Raw genomic sequence first — 26267 nt, 5'->3', positions numbered from 1 at the left:
GAAGAAGAAGATGATGATGATGATTTATCGGCATTCTCTTTGAAATGGGGCGGTGATAAATAGTCACCTAACCTGCTTTAGTAAATCAGGTATACTATACATGCTTTTCATTCTAGCATTTTTTTGCCCATCTCCTTAATCTTGTTTCTCTTCCTCAAAACTTCTCCATCTACCTTATACCGCTACATATATGCCTGTAACGGATCCGGTCGTATCAGTCTCTTCCCTGCTTTTCCCCACCAATACTCTGGATGTCTCTTGCTTATCTCGACTGCTGGCCGGTCGATGCTTCCATCCGCTTTAAATCCAAGCGCTTATGGAAAGTGTACGTTACCTACGGGTCTGGCTAGGTTAATGCCGTCGCATTGCTTTAGTATGTGGTGAGTGCTCTCCGGATTTTTGCTGCAGCAGACAGGTGCCTTAGCTTGTCGGGAATATGTGCTCCGGTACGTCTTTATACTTAGGCAACCAGCTCGAGCCTCAAATAGCGAAGCACTGCTGTCGGTGTGATCGTACAGATTTTCCCTTCTAACTTCTTTCTTCCCATATTTGCAAATCACCATGGTCTTTTTTGTTTCCATTCTTTGCATCCAATTCCCTGTCTGTTTCGAGCACTTTCTTTTTGGTGACTTCTGGCTGTCTATCTAAACTTTCAATTACCCTGTAGTTGGTTGCCAACTTTCTTGACCTCTTCCTCCATTCGGTGTCCACGCTTTTGAGGTAGAGATACTTGTGCACTTTAACCATCACTCCAATTTGATTTATGTTCCTGAGTCTTTCCCTAAAACTAATTTTGCTCTGCGCTTCTTTGACTTCAAAAGAGGCCCAACCCACGTCACCCTGCACTGCTTCATATGTGGTTTTACTGTGGGCTCCCAAAGCCAACCGCCCTGTCAATTTCTGGTTAACTTCCAACTCCGACAAGATATGCGATTTTAAGCCCAGAATGGCATTTGCGAACGTTAGCTCTGCCACCATTACTTCTTTCCAGATTCCACCGAGCACCTCATATTTCTTCTAGCCCCAACGTTCTCTATGTTTCATTATTGCTGCATTCCGCTTCCCCCTTCTATTTTCAGATTATGCTAATAAGTGTTGGAGTAAGCATTTCCTTCGTTTATGTATACGTCGAGGTATTTATATTGCTTGACTATGAGTATAACTTTCCCGTGAATTGATACCACGTAATTACACGTCTCTTTATTAGACATCATAATTCTCGATTTCTCGGTGCTAAACTTAAGGCCTATATTTGTCGCTGCGTTGCAACACATATTCGCAAGTCTCTGTAACTATCTTGCATTGTCCGCTAGTAGCGCTATGTCGTCCACATACAACAGCCCTGGGACCTACAGTTGCACGCTTAGGAATGTAAGATAAATCAAACCCTAATTCACTGTTTTCCAGTCGTATTTCTGTGCCCTTAACATAAAGCCTGAACAACAATGGACACAGAGGACATCCTTGTTTCAGTCCTCCGTGAATTTCCATCACTTCATTACATTTCCCGCCTTCCCATACAATTTATACTCGGTTGTCTCTATATATCTCCCTCAGCGGCGCCACGAAATCGTCATCTATGTCTGTGGGCTTAAGAATCTTCCTTAACAATTTCCTCTCCATGTTGTCATAGGCTCCCTTAATATCTGGATATGCTATCCATAAAGGTCTTTTATGAGCTACTGAAATCTCTATGCACGGAGTTAGTACAAAGATGTTATCCTCTAATCGCCTGTCTGGTCTGAATCCATTTTGCAGTTCCCCCAGTATATCATTTTTCGCCGCCCATTTTAACAGTTGGATTTTCGTAGTTTTCATTGCGCTTCTATATGTCTCCGACGTTACTGTAACTGGCCTGTACGAGCTCGTGCTATCCTTATCGCCTTTACCTTTGTAGATGAGGTTAATCTTGCTTTCCCGCCATCCAACCGGAATTTTCTTCGTTTTAAGCATTGGTTCTGTGGCATTAATCCACAGTGCCTTGCTCGTTCGACCCAGCTGTTTGTTTAGCTCTACTGGGATTTCATCGGATCCTGCGGCCATGTTATTAGGCACATATTCTTCTGCTTCTTTAAGGTACAAGTTTTCTACTCTAAATTTTTATCTCTCAGGCTTCCGTGTTCTTGCTGGATCTGTTTGAGTCTGAACTACGCTTTCTTTCTTGCCGAAGTTATCCTTAATAACATCTCTGAGGTACCCCAGCACATGGTCGCCTTCGAAGATGCTACCGTCCTCATCCCTCATAGTCGTTTGCAAGCTTCTAGCTGGAGCTACAAGGGCTCTTAGATGGTTCCAGAAACATTTTGGTGCGCCTTTGTCTCTTTTCCGAATGGTATGCACCAGACGTTCACTTGTACATTCAACTTTCTCTAAGACGAGCTCACACTTTTCATCTCTCCGTACTTGCTCCACCGAAGGAGAACCTCTCCATAGCGTAATCCCAGCTTTTTGGCTTCTCGATGATCCCTAGATGCCTGCCTACGCTCTTCTATAGCTTGTTTTATTTCCTTGTTGCACCAATTGCGTGGTTTCCTTCAACTATTCTTATTCAATTCTGTGCGTTTAGTCCAACCATTCTTTTGTCGCGTCTGTCTCTATGCTAAACTTCCGCTGCGCCACCTATAGGTGATCGGAAGTGCGAATAAATTCTTGAATTTCTTGTCACTTTTTGAGCACGCTCTCAGTAATTCGGCTGCGCTGCAGGAACGACTTGAGCGGCTAGTCTACACGATCTAGGGGCACCTGTGAAGGCACTCGATAACAGCTTAATTCACCGGCAACCAGCACGCACGTACGCACGCACATTCACTGTGCGTCTCCGTGCCATTCAGGGTCTCCCATCACATTACTCCAGGCGCCCGCTCTTCAGAGCGTTAGAAATTGCGCATTTGGATTTTTTTTCTCACATGGTAGAATAACTGGGATGTACAAAAAAAAAGACAGGCCGCCAGCAACGAGGTAGGAAGGAAGACCGACAAGAGCGGGACGCGGCTGGACTGCGGGCGTACGAAAAAATATTGAACCGGCGGCCATCGTCTTAGTTCTCATAAAAGGCCCCGGGAAACCTGTATATACAGCGGGAGCGGCCTGATCTCCTCTGGCCTTTTATATATCGACCTTCTTCGTACCTCCGCGAGGTGTCAGGGGCGTCTCTTCGAGCTCATCGGCTGCAACCTGCGGACATGCCGACGTCTTTTGGCCACATACATTCTTCACTTTCACTTTGCGACCTCGCGCGGTGCTCCTTTGTGCAAGCGCTGCGATGATTATGACAAGCTCGGAGAATGACAAGGGGAGCTGGTGGGGGATGGGGAATATGACGGCGGCGACTGCTCCAAGAAGGTGGACCGGCCAATAAAAACGCCGTAATCTCTCTTCGATGAGAGCTGACGCAAATTATGCACGAACGTCGCAGGAGTGCGCGAAACAAAAGAGAACGAATTCACGCGATACGACGTAGGCAAGCGCCGCTGTAGCATTGAGCCGGCAGAAATTTTTGGCGGTGGACAGGATTTAATAAGGCTCAGCCCCCGAGGACAAAAGGAAGTGCGGCCTTTTTTATTTTAATTTTTATCCTGTTTCATTACAGTCACTCGATGGGCATGTCTTTGGCAGTCTTTCCGCGAGTCGCCACGCGCTACCCCTAGACATTCTACAAATTATAATTCCCTGCAGTGGACAGAAGTCAGTCTACGCGTGCAAGCAGCGCGATACCTAACAAATTTACACTCTAGAAAGTGGTATTTGCTTCTTCCACTTCCTAACCGCTCGCGCATGTCTTCAGACCTAGAAACAGCACTGTTATTTTACATTTGAGATGATTTTCAGTCCTCCATCTTTCTTAGAAGTGCTCAATACAATCGAAGTTTCAAAGAACGAATTTCGCCACAACAGGAGTCCGAAACGCACTCTGGGCAGGAGTTTTGTCGCTTCTTCACAGATACCAACTCCATAGTAATTCACAAATTTGTAATGCCGTTCGTAGCTTAGGACCAAAACCAATGTATGTCAATGATGGTTCTGCGCTAGAGGAATTGCTGTTCGGATGACAGACACTGTGTGTGCAAATACTGCGTGTCAATTTGGCGCAAGCAAAGATAATGCATGCCGATTTTAAGATTAGTTCATGGCTCCAGATAGACTCGGCACGACAAATGAGTTGTGTACGCTCTTCGACCATATACGGTGTCTCAGCTATCCTTTGGCAACATCTTACAAGTATGCTTGTGCTAATGTGGCGAATTGGTCAGTATTGGCCAATGTGTCAGCATGACCTCCATCACGCTTTCAGACGAAGAGTTGGCATATTTACGCATGCGCAGATGATAGCCCCTGGCTTGGACAGCACTTATATATCCGCAATTCAAGATCATTCACAATAATGTTGTCGGAAGTTCAGAGCTCGTCCTTGTCTTCTCGTCTGCGTCCGTGGCTTTTTTGCGCTGCCGCCTTTTGAAATATGCTTGTTCTCTATAAGGGGACTGTACTAAAGGTCCGTTCATGACTACTCAATGGCAAGTCGTACTGTTTCTTGTATTCTGCCTAACTGCAAAATTACTGAAGAATAATAATTCAACTATGCAAAACTTAGGCAAACTTTCAAGTGATAAAGTTGTCAAACGTGCAAGGGAACGTCTGATTCTCAGAATGTTTTACTTATCCATTGCGCAATAATTTCTTCTGCGCCATGAAGAAAGCAAGCGAAATACGGTGGAAAAAGCACGTAATTATATGTATGCGCGTGGGCGAGCCGCAATCGCGGTGCTCTCAAACGTACCATCCATGAGTGAATAGCTATTTCAACATAGCGCGACGCTTCTAAGAAAGTGACAGGAAAACGACAAAGGCATTGACTCTGAAATTCACGCCAATAATGTGTCTCGCTTGTGTTGCTGAAAACACGCGCGGTGATTCATGGTAGCAATAAGCAACCTGAAGAACCAGAAATTCTTTCAGCTCGCCTGATTGTGCATCGAGTTGTTGCCAGATTTGCAGCTTTTTTTTCCTCCGATTTTTTTTTTTTTTTAGTTGTAACATGCCAAATCGTACCCACATGAATGGTGAAGGCAAGAAAATAAAAACTCGCAGGATGTATGAATTGAATGTCAGGAAGAGCAAAGGCGTGCAATGCGCGAATTCTTGCCAGAAATATGCCTAGGCGCACCACGCCAACGACTGATAACTTGGCATTTAATCGGAAAACAGCCTTTGGGAGATTTTATAGCGAAGCTGTATACCTCTACCGTCGAAGGAAATTTTCGTGTCGTTGTTGGCATGGTAAGCAAAAAACTCCCCATACGTGGGCCGATCCCGAAGATTGTGCAATACCGGCCCGGCCCGCGACATAGGTGAAGCAGGCGCTAAGCTCTTCCCATACGTGGGCCGATGCCGAAGATTGTGCTACCGGCCCGGCCCGCGGCCTAGGTGAAGCAGGTGTTAAGCACTCTCCCCACGTGGGCCGATCCCGAAGATTGTGCAATACCGGCCCGGCCCGCGGCGGCGGTGAAGCAGGCGTTAAGCCCTCCCCATACGTGGACCGATCCCGAAGATAGTGCAATGCCAGGCCGACCCACGGCGGAGGTGCAGTTCGCCGTTAAGGGGCCCACATACACAGCTTCGCTGGTCATCCTTCTTCAGAGAGTGGAAGGGCACTGAGTTTTGTTTAATATTTTATCTTCTGTCCCAGCTTATCAGGATGTGCAACTTTATCTCTATGCTGATGAAATTCAATTTTTGTATTTTTACAACTATTGGCGGCGAGGAGTTACGGAGTCGCCATCTATCGGAAGCCCCTCGCTGGCGTAGTATGAGGGATCACGTGGCGCGCTCCTCATAGGTTTTGCTGTCAGCGCTCACTGAAAACACCACGCGCGAGCTCTCCCGGACATTTCTGTAAGTACTTTCGAAACGAGAGAAGTTTTTTATTGTCCAAATAATAATCTTGGGCAAACTGAAAGCACAGAATCGTTTACAGACGCTATCTCTTTACCGAATACGTACAGTGAACGCCACTGCGCGTGGTCCCCGCGATGGAGTCTCCCGAACCGGCTTTTTGCGTGAAAGGTAGGTAAACGCTGAGAGCAAACTATGTGAAATATGTTCTTATAGTGTTTCTATAACTAAATGGAGCGTAATATAATGAAGCCTCAATGCAGCGATCGCACAGATTCGCAGCGACCGACTGCGCGTCTGCATGCTTGTCCGCGCACTGTTTCGCTTTCGCCGCGTGCGCGTTTTCGCACCGTGCCATGTGCTTTAGGCCGCAGAACATGAGCAATTGACAGTATACAAGCAACTATTGTTGCGTGGGCTCTATCAGAGCTGTTCAAAAATAATTTAATTGTAGAGACTTCGACGCCTACGGGGACTGTGATGTGCCGTCGCGACGATTCAATCTTTTTTTTCTTTTAAGTTCTTGGACGTTTCAATATTATTTCTGGAGTTGCGCCGCACTGTATGTTTCTCGGTGTTCTCAGCGTGTGATTTCCCGCTGCTTCTTTTTTGTAATCCAGTGTATTAATGCATAACACAAACATAACCATATGCCATGCTTCTTTTAATGTGCTTCTTTACCGCTCCCTTTCCACTCCAGTGAACTTGCCAGTATCTATAGCACCGACAAGTTTATAGACCAAACCTTCATGACATAAGTCGGGCAGCGGACTCGGGCGAGCGTCTCAGTGCGCGTTTTCCGAACATCGCAGACCCGGCGCCGTAGCAGAAACCTTCCTCACGTCTGTGCTTGCTGCATACCCGAGTTGTAGCCGATGACTGCTTGCCGATATTATGTTTCATGAACCAAGCTTCACGCAGCTTCTTGGTCCTGCGGCTACGTGTAAATAAGGCTGACACCAGGCTCCGCTGCGTACGTCCGGCACTGCGGCACCGAGCAGTAGCCTACCATGTTTTGCGCCTTCAAAGGCAGCCACTAACTATTGTAGTGCTTTCAAGCATTGTAAAGGAGACACTCGAAGCGGGAAAATCTCGCCACTAAATGAGGACCGCAGCGTACGAGGGAATTTAAACTCGTTTTCAGCTCGCTTCGGCGCTCCCGAAGCAGCCGCTTCGTGTGTGATCCCTAATTGCACGTCACGCTGACGGTGGCGCCAGCTGTTCCAGTGGTGGAGCTCGAGGCCAATAGTAGCGGCTCTTTGTAGAATAGACGCGAGTACGCTGCCTTGTCTAGTCATATTAACGCGACAGCGTTAAGGAGCTCGTGTCGCAGAAAAGCCGGTGTCGTCGGCGTCGGTGTCGGCGGCGTTGGCCGTGAGCGATAAATCCCGCAAGGCACTTCATAAATAAAAAACAACTTGCAAGCCGGGCTGGTGGGAATCGAACCAGGGTATCCGGAGTGTGAGACGGAGACGCTACCACTCAGCCACGAGTTCGCTGCTTCAAAGCGGTACAAAAGCGCCTCTAGTGAATGCGGTGTTGCCTTAGAAACGTGCCGTAGAAAGTTATACTGCGGTGTATATCGGTAATTATAAGCCTGTAACTTACAGAAGTCGCAGTTACACGAGCAGCGAAGTACGTTTCCGCTACATTTATTCTCCGCTCTGCGCACACGCAGAGCCATCTTGCGGCAAACACAGAAGACCCCCCTCCTCGCAATGTGCGGCGCTGCCCCGACACGTGGCGCGCCAATCAACCGCTTCTCCCCTTCGAGCCGTGCGGGGACTGGTGCGAGGATGCCCCACTACCCTTGCGTTTAATAAGTTTTCTCGCTCTCTCCCCTTCCAACTTCCAGCGTGCGTCACTAGAACTCTAGTGTTTAGGCGACGCGGCTCCTCTTTCCGCTCGCAACGCGATTCCTAGGTGCAGCGTCCGATGCGGGATGCCTCTGACGTGATCGCTGCGCCGTAACGCGTCTGGTGGGAAAGCGTCCCCTGCGATGTGCGCCGAGCTGCTTCCGAGGGGTCATGCGTCTGCGTGGTGCTCCCAAGCGAGATAGAGGACGATCCCATCGAGGCGTCAGCCCCATGATCGCGTCGGCCTTCATGGCGCGTCGCGGCCCGGCTGTCCGTGCCGATCACGACTTTTGGCTGGCGTAGATAGTTTCTCCCTCCGAGACACCGAGTTCTTTGGTTCGTTCCGCTTGCTCAGGCGCACGTTTCTTTGCCGCGCCGAACGCTCACCGCTTGATTGGTGGGTGCAAAGTCCGATGCGGGGCGCCTCGTAAGTGATCCCTGTGCCGTAGCGCATTGTCTTACACCCCTTGGCTGGTCGACGGGAACGCTATCGCGTTCCACTCTTGAAGGCGAAGCTTAAGCGTCCTCCAATTTTTTCTATGACGATGCTTCTTTCTATTGTGAAGAGTGCTGAAGAAATTAGTAAAAAAATATGTGCTTTATTATCTCCTCCTATACTATATGACACTGGTATATACACTTACAACGTAGTCAAAACATGGCGTTGGTTTGTCTGTGTCTCTGCCAACGATTTCCCGTGCTCCTGTCTGTCTGCACGCAATGCATCGATAGTTGCAGGAAGCAGTAAGTCATAGCGAAAGTATAGAAGCAGTCGTCAATCTGGTGAACGATGAAAGCCCTTTAAAGGGGCTTCTTCGTTGAGCCTCTGTTAACAGAAATGCATGCCTTACAGTAAATATTATGAGGAAGGTTGGGCATCGGCGGGTATATGTAAGTGAGCGATTGAGTGATACCAGAAGAGGGCTGTAGCGCCGAAAAACACAACACACAGCAAGCGAGACGGGACAGGCGCAACTTACAACTGTTTATTCACCGCGTATGCAAATGAATATAAGGACAAATCAAGATGGGTAGCAAGAACCACACATGCGCGCGAGGGTTTTTACAAGAAAGCGGATAAAAATAGGTGAGGCACACACGTATCTCACGCCCGTGTATCTAACAAAGCAGTTTCATTCTTATAAATGGAGATAGATGGGGCGCTAACACAATCGCTACAGTTTCTTTCAATATAGAAGGCCTCCAACAGTTCACGGGCTGTCTGGTCCTTACTTCTGTTTAAAACATTTGCTTCTTTCAGCCTTGCCACACACTTAATCTTCCTTTCTTCTCCGCAGGCTTTACAATGATGCGGCAGATGAGAACCAGTGCCGTTTTGTAAACCGCGGTTATGTTCCGCTAATCGGTCGTTAATACAACGGCCGGTTTGTCCGATGTACTTCTTTCCGCATGTGAGAGGTATCTGATATACGACTCCCACGGCACATTTAACAAGCGGAGCTGCATGTTTCTTTTTACATGCAGTTTTGTGTACCTTGTTGGGATCAGTTTTAACGCGCAAGCCATCCAGTTTCTTTGGTGCGGAAAAAAACCACAGGAACCTTATATTTTGTCGCTACATGCTTCAAATTGTGCGCTACCTTATGGGTGTACGGGATGACAACCGGTCTACTTTTGCTTTTGGTGACGTCATCTTGGTCGCCCTTTTTTCTATTTTCTTTTTTCAATTTTCGCAGCAAGGCTTCTGCTACTCCGGTTAAGATCGAGGTTGGAAAGCCTGCTTTTTCCAACTTCCGAATCTGGGTGTGAAAGCTTTCCTCTGCCTTATGGCAACAAGATTTCTTCAGCGACGCTTCCAGGCACATCTGAGCAATGGCGCGCTTTACTGTCTTTGAATGGGAGGAATCATAGGGCATTAGTTCTTTTTGTGCGCGAGGGCGATACATCCAGCAAAAGCTTTGGTCATTAAGGGTGATGTCAATGTCTAAAAACTGCAATCTCTTGCCTTGGGCAAGCTCATGGTTGAAGTCCAAACCTTTTCCAATTAGTTTAGAACCAGATAAAACTTCTTCTACTATTTGTGGGTAAGATGGGGAAACCTGTTTCTTTCAAATAATTAAAAAATCGTCAACATATCTAAATGTTTTCAGCACTTTGGCTTCGTGAAAACTATCCGCCAGTGACCTGTGCATCTGCGCGAGAGAGATGTTACATAGCACATATTACATAGTTACACATATTACATATTACACATGTTACATAGTTCCGCGCGTAAAATTCGGCATATCCTCTTGACGTGGCCAAGTGAAGGTCTGGTAGAACCAAACAGGCAGGAGATCTCGTGTGGGACTAGGCCTTTCCTTATGCAGAATCCCATCTTCCTAGCGCGGCAGGAGATGAGGGTGATATGGCTGACTAACACTGAAAGAGGCGGTGGTCTTGCAGAAGGAACACAAAGAAAGGGGCCCACTGTAGAACAAAGGTAACTGAGTAATACTTGTTGGGGGGCTAGTTGCTGCATGTTTCCAGAAGAGGGCTGTAGCGCCGAAAAACACAACACAGAGCAAGCGAGACGGGACAGGCGCAACTTCCAACTGTTTATTCACCACGTATGCGAATGAATATAAGGACAAATCAAGATGGGTAGCAAGAACCACACATAAGCGCGAGGGTTTTTACAAAAAAGCGGATAAAAATAGGTGAGGCACACACGTATCTCACGTTAGCTGCATGTAAAAAGAAACATGCAGCTCCGCTTGTTAAATGTGCCGTGGGAGTCGTAAAGCAGATACCTCTCACATGCGGAAAGAAGTACATCGGACAAACCGGCCGTTGTATTAACGACCGATTAGCGGAACATAATCGGGATTTACAAAATGGCACTGGTTCTCATCTGCCGCATCATTGTAAAGCCAGCGGAGAAGAAAGGAAGATTAAGTGTGTGGCAAGGCTGAAAGAAGCAAAGGTTTTAAACAGAAGTAAGGACCAGACAGCCCGTGAACTGTTGGAGGCCTTCTATATTGAAAGAAACTGTAGCGATTGTGTTAGCGCCCCATCTATCTGCATTTATAAGAATGAAACTACTTATTTAGATACACGGGCGTGAGATACGTGTGTGCCTCACCTATTTTTATCCGTTTTTTTGTAAAAACCCTCGCACGCATGTGTGGTTCTTGCTACCCATCTTGATTTGTCCTTATATTTATTCGCATACGCGGTGAATAAACAGTTGGAAGTTGCGCCTGTCCCGTCTCGCTTGCTGTGTGTTGTGTTTTTCGGCTCTACAACCCTCTTCTGGAAACATGCACCAACTAGCTCACAAACAAGTATTACTCAGATTGAGTGATAACTGCCTGTGATATACGGTTGTGGGAACACGCGCAATTCAGTTAGGAATTGCAAAAGTATAGTAACATTCACCAATGCGGTGAACCCCGAGGGCATTTCAAAGTTACTGAAGTACTATAGCGCCTAACAGACGACACAAGAAGAAGAGACACGGACGAGCGCTTACTAACAACTGATGCTTTAATGACGGAAACACACAATATATATACGCAAATTTGGCGGCGCAACTCGCGCATTGTCAAAACATCACATGGTAACTAGGCAAAAGGCGACAGAACGATTGTGAAGGTGACGTTCGTGAAGATGACACGTGGTGTACAGGGCCAAATGACTATAAATGATTCTGGACAGAAGTCGAGACAGCGTGGCCCGTGAGCTGAAGGAAGCCTTCCACATTAAAGGGAAGGGCCTTGAATGCGTAAGCGAACCATCAAAAATTCTGTATAAAAGTGAGATGTCATTTTTAGAAGCCCATAGTTAAAACTGAGCATGTTGCTGCGCCGCCGGCGCCTGGTGAATATTCCTAAACTTTTAGTTTTTTATGGGGTACTCCCTTACGGCGGTGTTTGTGTATCGCGTAACCATTATCATTTATAGTCATTTGGCCCTGTACACCACGTGTCATCTTCACGAACGTCACCTTCACAATCGTTCTATCGTCTTTTGCCTGGTTACCATGTGATGTTTTGACAATGCGCGAGTTGCGCCGCCAAATTTGCGTATATATATTGTGTGTTTCCGTCATTAAAGCATCAGTTGTTAGTAAGCGCTCGTCCGTGTCTCTTCTTCTTGTGTCGTCTCTTTGGCGCTATAGTACTTCAGTAATATGCACCAACTAGCCCAACAAAAAGTTCTGCTGGAGCATTTCAAGGTTGTTTCTTTTTTGCATAAGGCCTCCTATAGTAGGAAAGCATGCTTTACAGAAAATACTCACAGACCAATCTTTTCATGTATGAGGAAGGTGGGGCATAGGCGTGCATATGTGAGTGACCGAGGGAGGGATGACTGCCTGTAATATATGCTTGCGGCAATATGTGCAATGAAATAAGTAATTGCGACAGTATGGGAACAATCACCAATCCGGTGAACCACCACGAAATTTCAAGGGGGCTTTTTTTGCATAAAGCCTTCTATAGTAGGAAAGCACGTTTCACAGAAAACCCTCACGGCCCAGTGCATTAAGAGAAAGGTTGGGCATGGGCGTGAGTGAGTGAGTGAGTGAGTGAGTGAGTGAGTGAGTGAGTGAGTGAGTGAGTGAGTGAGTGAGTGAGTGAGTGAGTGAGTGAGTGAGTGAGTGAGTGAGTGAGTGAGTGAGTGAGTGAGTGAGTGAGTGAGTGAGTGAGTGAGTGAGTGAGTGAGTGAGTGAGTGAGTGCCTGTGATAAACGTTTGCGGGAACACGTGAAATGCAGTAAGTAATTGCGAAAGTGTAGGAAAACTCACCAATCCGGTGAACCACCAAGGTACTTCAAGTGGGCTTTTTTGCATAAAGCCTCCTATAATAGGAAAGCAAGCTTTACAGAAAATTATCACCGCCAAACAGCCCAATAGACAACCACAAAGCCGCTCAAGCTTCTTGGTCTTGGAAAGTAACGATACCATCATCCGCACGCGCGCTTTCCTCCTCAATGCTCCATGGATTTCTCTCTCCCATGGGCTGGCGCACGGCACACTTCATCTGCCAGCGGCCGCCAGGTGCCGCAGAAGAGCCAACCCTCGCACATGTTCTTTCGGCTCTTTAAAGAGTTATTGCGAAATTATCATCTCATTACGGGCGGTTGCAATGTTATCAAGGAGCCGAAAGATTGGTAGGAGGAGTACGTCTTCTTCAAAAAGGTTAAAAGATAAACTACCAAAAGCGCTATAAAAATGTATGTCGAGGAGTCGTTCAGCAGCGTTCTCTTCCTGGCTGCTACATGCCGTCATCTGCGGCGAAGCGAAATACGGAGAACTATCCACGCATTCTTTATATGTTGGTGGTTATAGACCTTTTTTTTTTTCATGGACTCCACAATATCGCGTAGGCAGTGGCGCCACCTATGGGCAATCGGTATGCAGACTTGGGCGCACGCTCCGTGTTGTATGCCAGGTATACGCTCAGCGGCACTTTGTGGTGGTTGTTTTCGCGCTCGCGCGGTCTGTTTAGTATGACGTGGCGTCTTCTACGTGGTACGCTTTTGTGAGACGTAGAGAAGTTATTCATAGGCAGCATGGCCGGAATTTCTGCTGGCGTTGAAGTGGACGGAGCACCTAGCGCGATTTGTGCGCGCGAGTTTGAGCCTACAATCAGTCTCGAAGATTAGTTACGTATTTCTGAAAATTCGTTTCACGAATGACACCTGAATGCGGCATTCTCAAGGTCATTCTAAGCTGTGGTTTAGCAACAATGAGAAATTGCGAAACATAAGATAATCCTAAAAACGTGGGTACGGTTCTGCTGCGGCGTAAGTTGTGATGTTCACTTTGACAAGAGTTGAAATTGTTATCTGTAGATACATTGAGCGATTACCTCGTTTGTTGGACGAGGTTTTCGCCCACGAATAAAATAATTTTGGTTAATAGAAACAGCGTACCGTAAAGTGTGAATCCCGTACACTTGTCGAGTGGTCGAGCGACCAGCTGAGAACTGCACGAGTGTCCGAAGCAATGGTATGAATGCTGCGTCACAGATCCGTTTGTGCTTTATAGCACGTGGTTCAAGCATTCAGCATGACCTTGCGAGGTCTTATTGTGACGTCAGCCAGTGTGCTTTTCTTTAGACATAAGAGAATGAAAACCGAGTTTCCTTTTTCGGTCATGTTAGTCGCGTCGTCTACGAGGTACTCAACCGTTTTACTGACATTGTGTTTTCACAAATGGCCGTCGGATTATTTTTATACAGTCCCCATTGGAAATTACTGCTTTAAAAGGAAGGCAGTGCCGAAGCACAAAACAAATGTATCATGCTGGTTTACCAACCGCAATGCCATCGGCGTCATACAGGAGCCTAACGTAGACTGTCAGGATTGGGGGCTCAATCCCATCGCTCGAGATCCGTTGCCAAGATTGGAGTCCGGCATGAATTCGAAGGTAGCTGGCCCATGCCGTCGTCCAACTTAAACACGCTGAGGACGTTGATGAAGGGAAGAACTGCTTCTCATCGAGAATGAGGAAAATGGGTTTATTTACAGAAATTAAATCAGTCTAACATGACTGCTTAAGAAAAAGCGTGTCAGTCCAACATGACTGCTCAAGAGAAAGTGTGTCAGTCCAACCTGACTGCACGAGAGAAGTGTGTCGAGCCTCCGCCCAACAGCCGTTTTTAAACGCTCGGTCCTTCGGCGATACAAGGCCGCGAATGTTCGTTTCGTCATCGCAAAACTAGCCGTCTCCCGCGACAAGGTGACGCACACACACACGCAAACACACAGGTGCGAAGGACTGGAGCCGACGACCGAGGGGAGTCGTTCCGGGAAGCTCGGAGACATCCTGGGTAGCTCGTTGTCCCGCCGCGGCTTGCTCATGCGTAGCGAAATCAGGTTCGCACTGGGGACCTCGGGTACAATAGTTCGTCCGTCGAACCCGTTTCGTCACAACGGCGATGGGGCTGGTGTATGGGGGCGGTTTTCAGCACAAAGCCCGCTTCTTCGAACGCAGTCTTGCTGCAGCGACGGAGAGTGGGGGATGCGCGCCTTGTCCCCCAGTCGTAATTGGGTGGCAATTTTTCCTTGCAGCTCGCCATTCTTAACAAGACTTAGCATAGTGATTTCAGGTCTACTAGACTTGAAATACGTGAGAACGATGCCGGTGGCTGACGCAAATATTTGATAACGACTGGCGCTTAGATGTTTCTTGGTTGTATTGAGTGGGCCGTACCCGAGCACTCTTATGTTTTAGTTCCTACGCCAAGCGATCAAATAGTGAGAAAATTTCAGAATTCACGCTGGCAATGCAGAGACGCCGCTGCTGTTCGTTGAATAAAAACAGGTACGACCAAAATAGTGCCCAACACGCACACACACCGCGGCTGATTATGCGCGTTGCGTGTTTGCGCAGCGAAGAGAAATTTCCGCACACTGTATAGGGCGCTGCACCGAAAGGCTACCTAGTGGTTCCTCGACGACCTCGTATGAACTGTAATCTCGTAAATTTCACTGAGAACGAGCTAAAACTTCTGTAAATTGTTCCGCAGCACGCGACGGCAACTCATTCAAGCAGCGTCGTGCCGTCTCGCACTAGCCAGAGAGGAGGAAAGGCTCGCCGCGTGCCCTTTCCCCCTGACCTGATGAAACGGTCTATAAAGGAAGTAATTCAAGAAAGGAATGGAAGCAGGAATATACTTAACAGTATTCTGACAATGCATCAGCCTTAGTGCTCGCGAAGAGCACCAGCGCCAATCTCAGTGCGTGAGGCACAAGCTGAACATACGTGAAAGCCGAATTCTACTTGAGTTTAAGCATTGGCTTGAAGGGTCGGAATAAAAAACTAGTGTAGTTCAAGCGGTGTGGCGATGTTACTTACTTTTTCAGCTATTTTCTGTAGCTTGCCTGCGCCTGCTTTGACTACCTCAAATAATTACTCTTTCCTGTACGCCCTATGATCCAAATACGCCTGTTCGTCGAAAAACGTTGCGACGAAACCATGCCAAATACCACCGCAGCTGTGTTGCGTCTCACCAAAAGAGCTACTTGCTTATAGAATAATTGATAAAAATACGGCGCTTCACAATAAACTAGCAATTTAACATTATTTTGGTCTACGTACAATAAACCATTTATTATACGCCATCTCTAGTTCTTGTGGTGTCATTTCTCACCAAAGGTTTGGAATTCAATTTAGAATGAAACTCAGCGAAATTGCCGTGCCACAATGGAAGCGAAGTGCTAATAAATCGAAGTGAGTACAACAAATTCTTCAGCAAAGAAAAAGGTGCTTGTGATCGGTAGGCGATTCGCAAACACTTGTTGCTCTCGGAAATTAAGCATTATGTACAGTAAAAACACCATACATGAAAGCTCACGCCCTGTTTCGCAGAAGCTACAGACAAGTTTGAGTAAAGATATATTTATTTTTCCACAAAGATCAAAGAATAGCAGTCATTCACAACAATGTGGGCGCGAGAAGTAACAAATAACATAACGGCGTCAACAATCAACAGAATGAATATAAAGAATCCCTCTGCGTAGGTTGGCGGGAAAAATATTCGCAACTGAAGAACAGAGACCAAGAGTCCGGTAAACCAAACCAATAAAAATATTTGTACAACTTCGCCGTACAGGTATTAACAAAACGGAAAAACAACATTTTTCTCTTGGAAAACGGCGTGTTTCGAAGTGGCGGCATCCTTTGCTCCAGTATTGTGCAGCCACTGTTTAGTAGGTTCCTGTTCGTGCAAGCCGCCCCTGCGTATTCTCGCGGAAAGTGGAAAGGGAAGCGACTGTCACTACCAAAGATATTCCACCGCCAAGCGCATTTTCGTTTGGTCTCTCCACCTTGACTGTTCTCCTCCATTACAGGATGGCTGGACGGACGACGCTGGCTATGTCGCTGTCGACGAGCAAAACGACTGTGTACTGGGTAGCCTCAAGCGCAAGGGCTCCACGCTAAGGTTTCTATTTACTCGCAAGTTCGACACCTGCGACAGCCACGACTACGTCATTGAAGTAGGTAGACATCGAGACATTGTTTGCAGTAACACCACAAACGATTTCACCAACCTAAAAAATACAACGGAAAGCTTTTTTGAGAATGTCGTGTAGCTGTACAAATAGAATCAAAAGTGCACATAACAATATTCTGTGCTGAAAATGATGGAAATTGTGAGATATATTGTACAATAGTGTAACATAGTGGAAATTACAAGCTATGGTGTACTCATGCACCGTGCAACTGTAGCATGGTGACGTATGTCAGCGAGCTCTGCAGATTCCGCAAGGGCGCGACACCGGTACATTTAAAGCTCATAAAGGTGTTCAGCTTACATCTGCTTTCACTAGCATTCAGAGAGCCTGAAAGAAGCTCTATAGTTTGAACTCGTTGTGTTTCTTTAGGCCACAAACAACATGCCTAAACGTTCACGGTGTAAGTCGTAGCAAAACACTGTTCCCATTTTGCCCTTGTCAACATGCAACCGCGTACGCTGTCAAAAATCTGCGGGCACTTATCAAAATGCCCTTCCTCATTAGTGCACATAACGGTACGCCGCTTCTGACCGCCCTTAGTTGCCATTCTGGACACGCATCGAAAATTCGCCTCCACTGTGTTACTGCTTACGTATACACGTTTTATCGTCAGCAAGGTAACGAGGCATCATTATGGCGGCAAACCTGTCGTAGCGCGTCTCCATAATTCAGCCTCTCAACTATATGGTGTCTCGTGCCATGAGGTACGATGTTCACGCGAGCTGCCGTATACGACTCGTTCATTCGCGCGCACTGTGGCGCAGGATGGCACTGTGCACCTGGTCTACGCGACGGGCAAGGGGCCCCTGCGTCGCCTGGAGGGCTTGCGGCTCACCCGAGCCCAGCACGGTTTTCAGAGGGCACAGCTCCTCAAGGTCATGGAAGAACCGCCGCCGTTTCCGTCCGACACCAAGTTCGCCAATTTTCTGAATGACAAGGTATATACCAACTCCTTGGGTTACCCAAACAGTTTCTCTATGATAATGCTGTTCCTCTAAAGCTCTCGCAGTTGTCAGCGACGAAAGACATTCGTAAAGGTGCTTTCTCATCTAGTATGCAAAAGCTATAAGAACAGATTATTGCTATTTAATATTGCCACTGTTGCAGGATCATTGAACCACGGATATTTAACGGGCGCGCAAAAAACATCAAAATGTGCCGGGCCAATACAGGACGCCCAAGGAATGGGCGAATATTTGCTTAAAATTGCGCAGAATGTTCGGAAAAAAGGTTTACACATCGGGCACACACCGTGTAACTTTCACCAAGGCAACCATATGATATTTCTTCAGGACTGATGTAGCGAATGTCTTGCAATGTTTTTCCTCTTGGTAGCTCACCAAATACAGGCTGTTCTCAAAGAGTGCAAGGTAAATTCAGCCAATTTTTACATAATTCCTTCCAGTGACATGGAAGGTTTCAAAAAACTAATAATTTGTATCGCGTTCTAACGAGCACAGAGTCAGTTTTATACTATCTCTTCCCTCATAAGCATACCTGTTACTAAAAGTCACAGAAACATCTGTTTTAGAGTTGCGTTATAACGTTATAAAATTGGTTATGTATATCAAAAGCTTAAGTAATTCATAACGGCCTCAACGTAAGCTGTCTGCACAATGACGCGCTATATATTATTTTCATTTTTATTAAGGTACTTGCTAATTTTGCCGTAGATCACAACAAAATGGAGCAGATGAGGTACTATCAGTCTCAATGTCTACATAGGAACCAATTTATAACAGAACAGAATGCGTGCACTTACATGCCCAGTGTGTTGTTTGATAGTGGCTAAATAAGCGAAAAAGATTGTAGCCGTCAATTTCTCTGCTATGGTTGTGTTGTGCAAGCTGTTTGCGTTAGCCGACGCTATCGCACCACCTGAATTGTCGCGTATGATATTATAAACATCTAAACTTACGCGCCAGGCATAACACGCTGAACTATTCCTTGTAATAGAGAGAAGAGAAGGCAAGGAGAGTAAAGAGGGGGCAAGGAGGTCAACCAGGCGAGCGGCCGGTTTGCTGCCCTACATTGGTGGTAAGGGAAACGGGAATAGAAAGAGGAAAACAGGGAGAGAGTGAGCACTGAGTGCACGTTGGAAGACGCACAGGGGCACTATAAGCGGTCTCCTAAACCAGTGCACTTCAAATAGTGCACTAGTACACGAATCTCTTTTTCTTCCAGTGACGGTTGTAGCCACGGCCTGAGTATCTTTGACTCAAAGAACGGTCTCGAGTCCAGTCGGTTTAAAGTTATCCGGAGAGAGAAGCGTTGTACGATGTAGCGAGGACAGATACACAATAGGTGCTTGATTGTTTCCTCGCGCCTACAGGAGTCGCTCAATCGGCCATCGGCCATTCCCATACGATGGTAGCAAGTGTTCGTGAATGCCACTCCCAGCCACAAGCAGCACAGTAAGGTTGTTTCGCCACGGGAAACGCTAGATGTTAGTTGCAGCCGTAGCAAGGGCTACAGCTTACGCAATCGGCAATTGAAGGCACTTGCACTCCAGAAAGCTTGTGACTTTTTGCGTGTAAGCAGACGAAGTTCTCTGGCAGCGTCCGTCTTCGACATTAGTATTGGACGCGTCTGGGCGTCTTAGGGGGCATACCGGGTAGCCCTGTCAGCAAAGTCGTTGCCGAGGACACCACATTGAGCTGGAATCCTCTGAAAGATTATGTTGTGCCTTGTTTCCAGAGCATAGTGGTATACTTCCCTGATGTTGGATGTCATCTGCTCGTATGTTCTGTGATAAGGCAGACTTGATAATGTGAAGAACTGTTATAGTCCCAAAATATGACCCATTCTTGTGCCACCTCTTCGGTGACGTGGGTCATAGCGGTATGGAGGGCTGCAAGTTCTGCCACCGAAGATGTAGTCATTTGTGACGCTTTAAATTTAACTGCAACCTGCTTAGCTGGAACAGCAATGAATGCGACAGTTGTACTAGTAGGTGCGGTCAAACCGTCGTTATATATATGTATGCGGTCATCTGATATGTCTGGTGCAGTAATAGGCGCGTCCATGTCTTCAGAGCCGGTGACGGATGATTGGCCTTCTTTGGAATTCCGGGAATAGCAAAGTTCAGTTGAGGATGTCGCAGACGCCACAGGGGAGATGAAGGCTTCGCCGCAGGTGTATAATATGACGGTATGCCATCTTGATCAGCGCTAATCTCTCTTGAAGAGGTCGCTTGAGGTCTCTCGGCTGGTAGAGAAGTGATGATCGGGGATCCTTGACAGATGGCCAATGTGCGCTCTGAGACAGTTGACAGCTACGTGCGTCTGGATCATATGTTCTTTCGCGATGGCAATTGTTGCTGGTGTTGAGGTCCACCGAGGCGGCCCTAAACACGTGCGTACGGCTTTAATTTGTATGCTCTCCAGAGCGCGAATGTTGGTTTTGCATGTTTTTGACAAAACTAGTAGACTGTAACGCAGGAGTCCCTGTACAGCTGCAGCATAGAATAGACTGGTGTGCCCCAGGTTTCCCATCAGAGAAATTTGAAGACCTGAGCAATGGTAATTAACTTCTTCAGATAGTCGCAAGGGGGGGGGGGGGTTCCACGAGATGTTGCGGTCAATAATGACACCCAGAAAGCTATGCGTCTTAACATAGGACACGGCTTGACCGTTGATTGAAACGGGATACAATGACATCTGTTGGCGCATTAAGCCAACCAATGCGATTTTTTCGGTAGAGACACTGAGGCCTTGTTCATGGAGATAAGACGCCATCGTGGTCGTCGCCCGCTGAAGAATGGACCGCACCTGAGGGCGAGTCACCGCGAGGCCCAGATGCAAATGTCATCGGTGTGTATTTAAACATGAACTGTACGCGGTAAGTGCTCAAGTACTACCAGGACGAGGTTGAACAATACGGGGCTCAACGCCCCATCCTGCGGCACACCACGGCAGATGTAGTGTTCCGAAGTTGGGCCGTCTTCGGTCTGTAAGAAAAAGTACCTCTCAGTAAAATAGTTGCGAATCCATTGATCCATCTGGCCACCAACTCCCGCAGCCTCAAATGAGTTCAGTGTGGCCTTATACTGCTCCTTTGACATACAAGTATGGCCTCATACTGCTCCTTTTCAGTATATGCTCCTTTTACATAAAGAAAAAATGGCACTGATAGGCGCTTGAGGCTTTTTCGTTCTTGGGCCCAGGTAACGAGGTTAATAACGTTGTCGATGGACGAGCACCATCAACGAAAGCCCGTCATGGCGTTTGGATAGATTTTGAATCGCTCGAGGTGCTATTCCAAGCTAGCAAGAATCATTCTTTCTATCACTTTTCCGGCGCAGCTCGAAAGCACAACCGGACGATATGATGATAAATCAAGCGGAGACTTTCCAAGTTTCAGACAGGGGATCAATCGGCTCGATTTCCATTGCTTCGAAACGACGCCGCTATGCCACGACTCATTGTAGTACTTGAGCAGCCCACCACGTGCGCCATGTCCAAGCTGGTTTAGGGCATCGCGCGTGATGCCATCTGGTCCTGGTGACGAAGAACACCTGCAGACCGCCAGTGCAGCGTCGAGCTCTTCAAGTGAAGACAGCACGTTCATTTCTGGCACACGTGCCTCAGGTACGTTAGTCAGTGCTGCGTCAGTAGTGTTGACCACGGACCCAGCAACCCGCGCACGGAACTCTTCAGCCACTTCAAGCTGCAAGCGGTGTTCGTAGAGGGCCAGAGCAGCAAAGGGCTTCCTTTGGTGCGGACATGAACGAGAGACCTTCGGGGATCAAGTGACTGACAGAAAAATTTTTATCGCTTGTCTTCTAATTTATCCTTACGACGCGGGACTTTCTTTTCTGTGCGTTGTGAAACCCTCAGATCTAGAACGGACTTCGTGCACCGATACCTTCTTTCCGCCTGTGGACATGCTGCATGCAGACTCTCCAGTTCTATATCGAAGTCTGTGCGCCTTGCTGACCTTCAATGCTTTCATTGATTTCCTTATTGTATCTTTTATATTGTGTGAAAGTCCTTCCCGACATGCGTCATCCGTATGCTCCTCAAACCTTGACCAATCAACTGTACACGCGACAGTAGAGGAGCCCTACTCGACTCCACTTATCTATCTTTATGTATGTCGGAATATGGTCGCGTCCGTGTGCCTCTATGTCCGTAAACCATTGGACGCTCGAGACGAAGCGCCATGACACCAAAGTCAAGTCCAAGCAGCTACTATAGGTCGTGCCTCACAAGAATGTAGAGCTGCCATCATTCACACGGCACATATCATGGTCGGCAGCAAAAGAGGCAAGACTCCTGCCTCTGGAATCAATTTTCGTGCTTCTCCGTAGCTGGTGATGCACGTTCAAGTCACCTGTAATAATACAGGGGCAATTGGTCATTAGCAGTATTGCTTTAGGCCTTCTGCCGTCAAAGTGGCCCGCTGGAGTTATGTAGACTCCAATAAGTGCAAATGACACAGTCTTCTTTTCGCAGGCAGACATACTGGTTGTCGTCATGAGGCTCTAGCACGTGAGCGACATACGTAAAATGCGTGCGGATGTAGATGATTACTTTGCTGCGCACACCGCATATGGACGAGATGAAAATTCGTAACGAGATAGTCTGAGTGAAGTTGATGTATTTGGTTCGCAAATTACCAGTATGGGGAAACTGTTTGTAAAAACCAACTTGCGAAAGTCTGCTATACGGGTTCTGAGACCTTTGGCATTCCATTGCAAGATAGACACCTTTAACTTCAACGCAGAAGGGGACTATTGGTTGAGCCATGGTGCTTATACGATGCTAGCAAGTACTGGAGTTAGTGCATCCACTATTTGTAGAATAGCTTTAGCTGCTGGTATTTGCAGCTTGTTCAGTATCATGCGGATTGTAAAAGTTAGCGATTGCAGCGTTACAGTCACTTGCCTGTCCTGGTCGGACAAATCACCGACAGTAGACGCCGGGGTTTGCCCATCAAACGTTTGCTGTGATTCTGTTGGTGATTGCTGCCGTTTTGGTAAGGCCGGCCAAGCTTCGGCTGATGTAGTCTTCCCAGTGGCCTTGTCTTTCGTAGCTCTTTGCGCAGTGCATGATCTGAGCGTCAGAGGGAGAGGTAATGTTGCAGGAAGTGGCAAGCGTGTCCCAGAGGCAACAGCCTTTCTTGAAGAACGTCGGTGACGGGAACGTCGCCTCCTGATTTTAGCGGCGGATTCTCGTTGAGGTGAATGATCTGTCACCATCTCTTTCAAGATGGTAATTTCCTTCTTAATATGTGGGCAATTCTTCGATGAAGTTTCATGCCTCCCGCTGCAATTCGAACACTTCATTACAGTGGCGCCACATTTATCTGCAGCGTGGGGCTCGGTGCAGCGGGGACATGCTGCCTGGTTTTCGCAGACGCTGTTCAGGTGTCCCAGTTTCATGCATTTGCGGCATTGATGAGGCTTCGGAATGCAAGGCCGCACAGCATGTCTTAAGTGCCCCACCTTAACATGCGAAAGCAGATACTTACACTTGAATGCAATCTTCAGGCGGCGTGAACTGCATAGCCGAGTAACATCAACAATGATATCATCATTCGCTGGCTTGACAATAATCGGCAATTCGTTATTAAAGATGGCCACGTCTGCGTCGTAGATAACGCCGGTGACTACATCAGGTCCCAGAGGGGTGTAGGAGGGCACCTGAATGCCATCAAGGTCTGTTACACTGCGTAGAGTGGTCAGAACACCCGCATGCTGGACATCAACCGCCAGTAGATTTTTAGGGTGTTCACTGGAATGTCCCATATTTCGTTTGGCACCAGTGCTTCCAGTGACATCGACACAGATTGTCTGTTAAGTAGCTTCATGTTGACGTTCAGGAAGCACGGCATAAGTATGATGGTATTGATGCCCGGCCTCTGTATCTGTGATACTATTTGCATGCTTGACTATGAAGACGTCGTGGTGTTCCTTCTCTTCGCTTCGCAGCTCTGCACGAGTTCGAAGTCGTCATCGAATTATCCTCATTGCTCAGGGAGTAGACATGGATTTCCTCGCTGTTGCTGTCTCTCTGTCGACCGATCCGCTTCCCGGAGGCGGCCGCCGCTGACGCCGCCATCGGCGGCAGGCGTCCGGGGTGGTTTACTTCCATCACCACCGAGCAAGAAGCAAAGACCAACGGATGCACTTAGATTTTCACAGAAATAAATCAGAGCAAGAAAGAATAGCACTGTGTCAAAAGACACTTTGTCGTCCGTACCATATTTGAGCTGCATAAAACCAAAAGATGTGAAGCATCTACCTTCGACAGAGATGTAAAGGCGTGCTAAACCCATCACCTCCGGACGCTCTACAAACTGCCCTTCGGCCGTCTTCACTTACTCAGTGCATCTGTAGCTATTCTCCGAAGGCCTGGTTCACATACCTGCTGCGCATTTAGCCTTCGTTCTTTAGTAATGGCTTTGCGCGTTTATTAAAAATGGTGACTCTGTAGGCCAACATATAAAATACTTCTTTGAACCAATATCGAAGTCGAGATCATGATTCAATTTACCCTACCAGTGTCTGGTGTATAGACTCTTCGGGCTCGCAGTTCGTACCGCAATCCGTGGCTCCATGGGACGGGAAGTGGGTGTCCGTGCCTTTTTAAGTACAATAGCACTTGTTCGGGTTATAACCACGGCTTTGTATCCATTCCCACGAGAGTTCTAAGCTGGGCTAGTAGGTGCAGGTTCAGAATGATGAACAGCACAGACAAAAGCGCATTTGGCCTGCTTGTAGCGCTTGTCTCGTTATCTGCGCTGTTCGTTATATCGTTTGTATCCATACTTTTTTTTTGCGAAAAGTAAGGATCCCTTTGCCGCCATTTCAGCCAGGGTCAAAAGAAATGCTTTTAGAGAACCCCGACGTGGCGGCCTCCAGGGGGTCGTCGTAGCTTAATTGGTAGAGCATCGCATGAGTATAATACAGAGGATGTGGGTTTGACTCCCATCGGCAGCACGTTCTCCTTTCGTCCATGTTCATTTCCTCTTTCCGTATTCTTTCTACATTTCAATTAAAAACTGCATTAACTTACCCTATATTTTTCTTGGCTTCATTGTGTGGTGACTTCATACGGCTGTCGCTATGATTGTGTCTTAAGACGTCAATGTAAGCTTTTATCGGATGTAAGGGACCATGATTAAACGTATTGAGCCTCGACTGGAAGCATCCCACGTGTTATTTAACTGTCCCTGCTCAGGTCAAGACAATAAAAGAAATTTCATAAAGTCCGGATATTGCATAACATACGGCCAGCGCAAAGAAAGAAGTGCTACTCAATGTTGTCCTTATGATGCGAAACCCTGTGGCGGCACTGCAGTTGCCGCAGCGAGCCTGCTTAAATAGTATGGTATCTTCTATAGCGTCTACAGACTTTCTACGGTAGCAGGGGCAGGCCACATTAAGCGACTGCGGCATCACCACAAGACCTCAAGCCCGACGATGTCGTGGTTGCAGTTGTAAGAACTTTGTGGTTCTGGCGGTACTTCGCTGTCCACTGTGAGGCGTACAAATGGCTGACCGATGGCTTACCAAGATGGCAGAGAAGTAAAATTAATCACTAATTGTAAATCACCTAAGTAATCAGTCAGTATGTTTAAAGAATTCTCGCAAGCACAAGGTGCGTGCGTGCGTGCGTAAAATTTAGAGTTTACATTTATTTTACGTAGTGAATGACGAAGCTTCAGTAAGTCATGCTATACATATTTATTTGAAAAGTTTCTTTTTTATAGTTTATAGCTAGTACTCTAGAAAGAGAACTGCAATCCTTTATCCTCAGATAGCTTCAACTAAAGACATGAACAAGTATTACTCTGGCTCCTAAAGACTATGCAGTTTGTTGTTGAGTCTTCTCACCTATGCATATTTGTGTAAGGACCTAAATCTAGATAACAATTTGCTTGAATTATTTAGCTTCCTGTCATAAAACACAATGAAATATTGGGAGGCTGGAATAACATCGGGCCAGCTTCATGTACCTCGGTGTATTGAATTTGCACTTAGGATTTTGCATAGTGCATTTACGGCCCTCGATTTCTTCGGCTAATGTGGTTTCTCTCTGATTGTAGGTAAAAGTTCCAGGCCAAGAAACAACGTATTGGTGCCGGCTGCTGAAGCTTCCAAGCGACTTCGGCTATAAGAAGCACATCGTGAAAGTAAGGCGCATATTCTTGCTTTCGAATGTTGTTTATGTTTACCAAAAACTGTTCGTTTATTTAATATGAAAGAAGCAAAATTATTTTTCTTTACGGTGTTTCGTACACACACTGTCAGAGGTGGATCATGGCCTTCTCTCTTTCCCAGTTTTCTCACTCTCTCTCTCTCTCTTTGCTTTTGTGAAATTGTTTGAGTATCGACGACTGTTATGTCGACGTAAAAAATGTGCTTGCTTGAAATAAGCTGAACAACATACTTCTCTCTGCCTTCAAACCTATTCCTAAACAATTGAAATTAATTACGTTATGGGAAAACTAATTCTAGGTTTTAACTGCCTTTCTTTGTTAGTACTATTTCTTTTCATCCCATCGACAATGGACATCGTCTTCTCACAAATTCGAAACAGTGTT

At 46.8% G+C, this 26267-nt stretch overlaps 1 protein-coding gene across 1 annotated transcript in view; it reads left to right on the top strand.

Moving 5' to 3' along the window:
• Positions 1-26267, top strand: part of LOC126547031 (dopamine beta-hydroxylase-like) — a 56494-nt gene that overhangs the window by 11265 nt on the left and 18962 nt on the right. The window contains exons 3-5 of the mRNA XM_050194851.3: positions 16551-16697; positions 17480-17653; positions 25770-25856. Of these exons, the coding sequence (XP_050050808.1) occupies positions 16551-16697; positions 17480-17653; positions 25770-25856 (408 nt within the window). The remainder of the gene's footprint in view (positions 1-16550; positions 16698-17479; positions 17654-25769; positions 25857-26267) is intronic.

This window comes from Dermacentor andersoni, chromosome 1, assembly GCF_023375885.2.
Source record: "Dermacentor andersoni chromosome 1, qqDerAnde1_hic_scaffold, whole genome shotgun sequence".
Lineage (NCBI taxonomy): Eukaryota > Metazoa > Arthropoda > Arachnida > Ixodida > Ixodidae > Dermacentor > Dermacentor andersoni.
The sequence above is the reverse complement of the archived record's forward strand: the minus strand, read 5'-3'. Positions and strand labels throughout refer to the sequence as shown.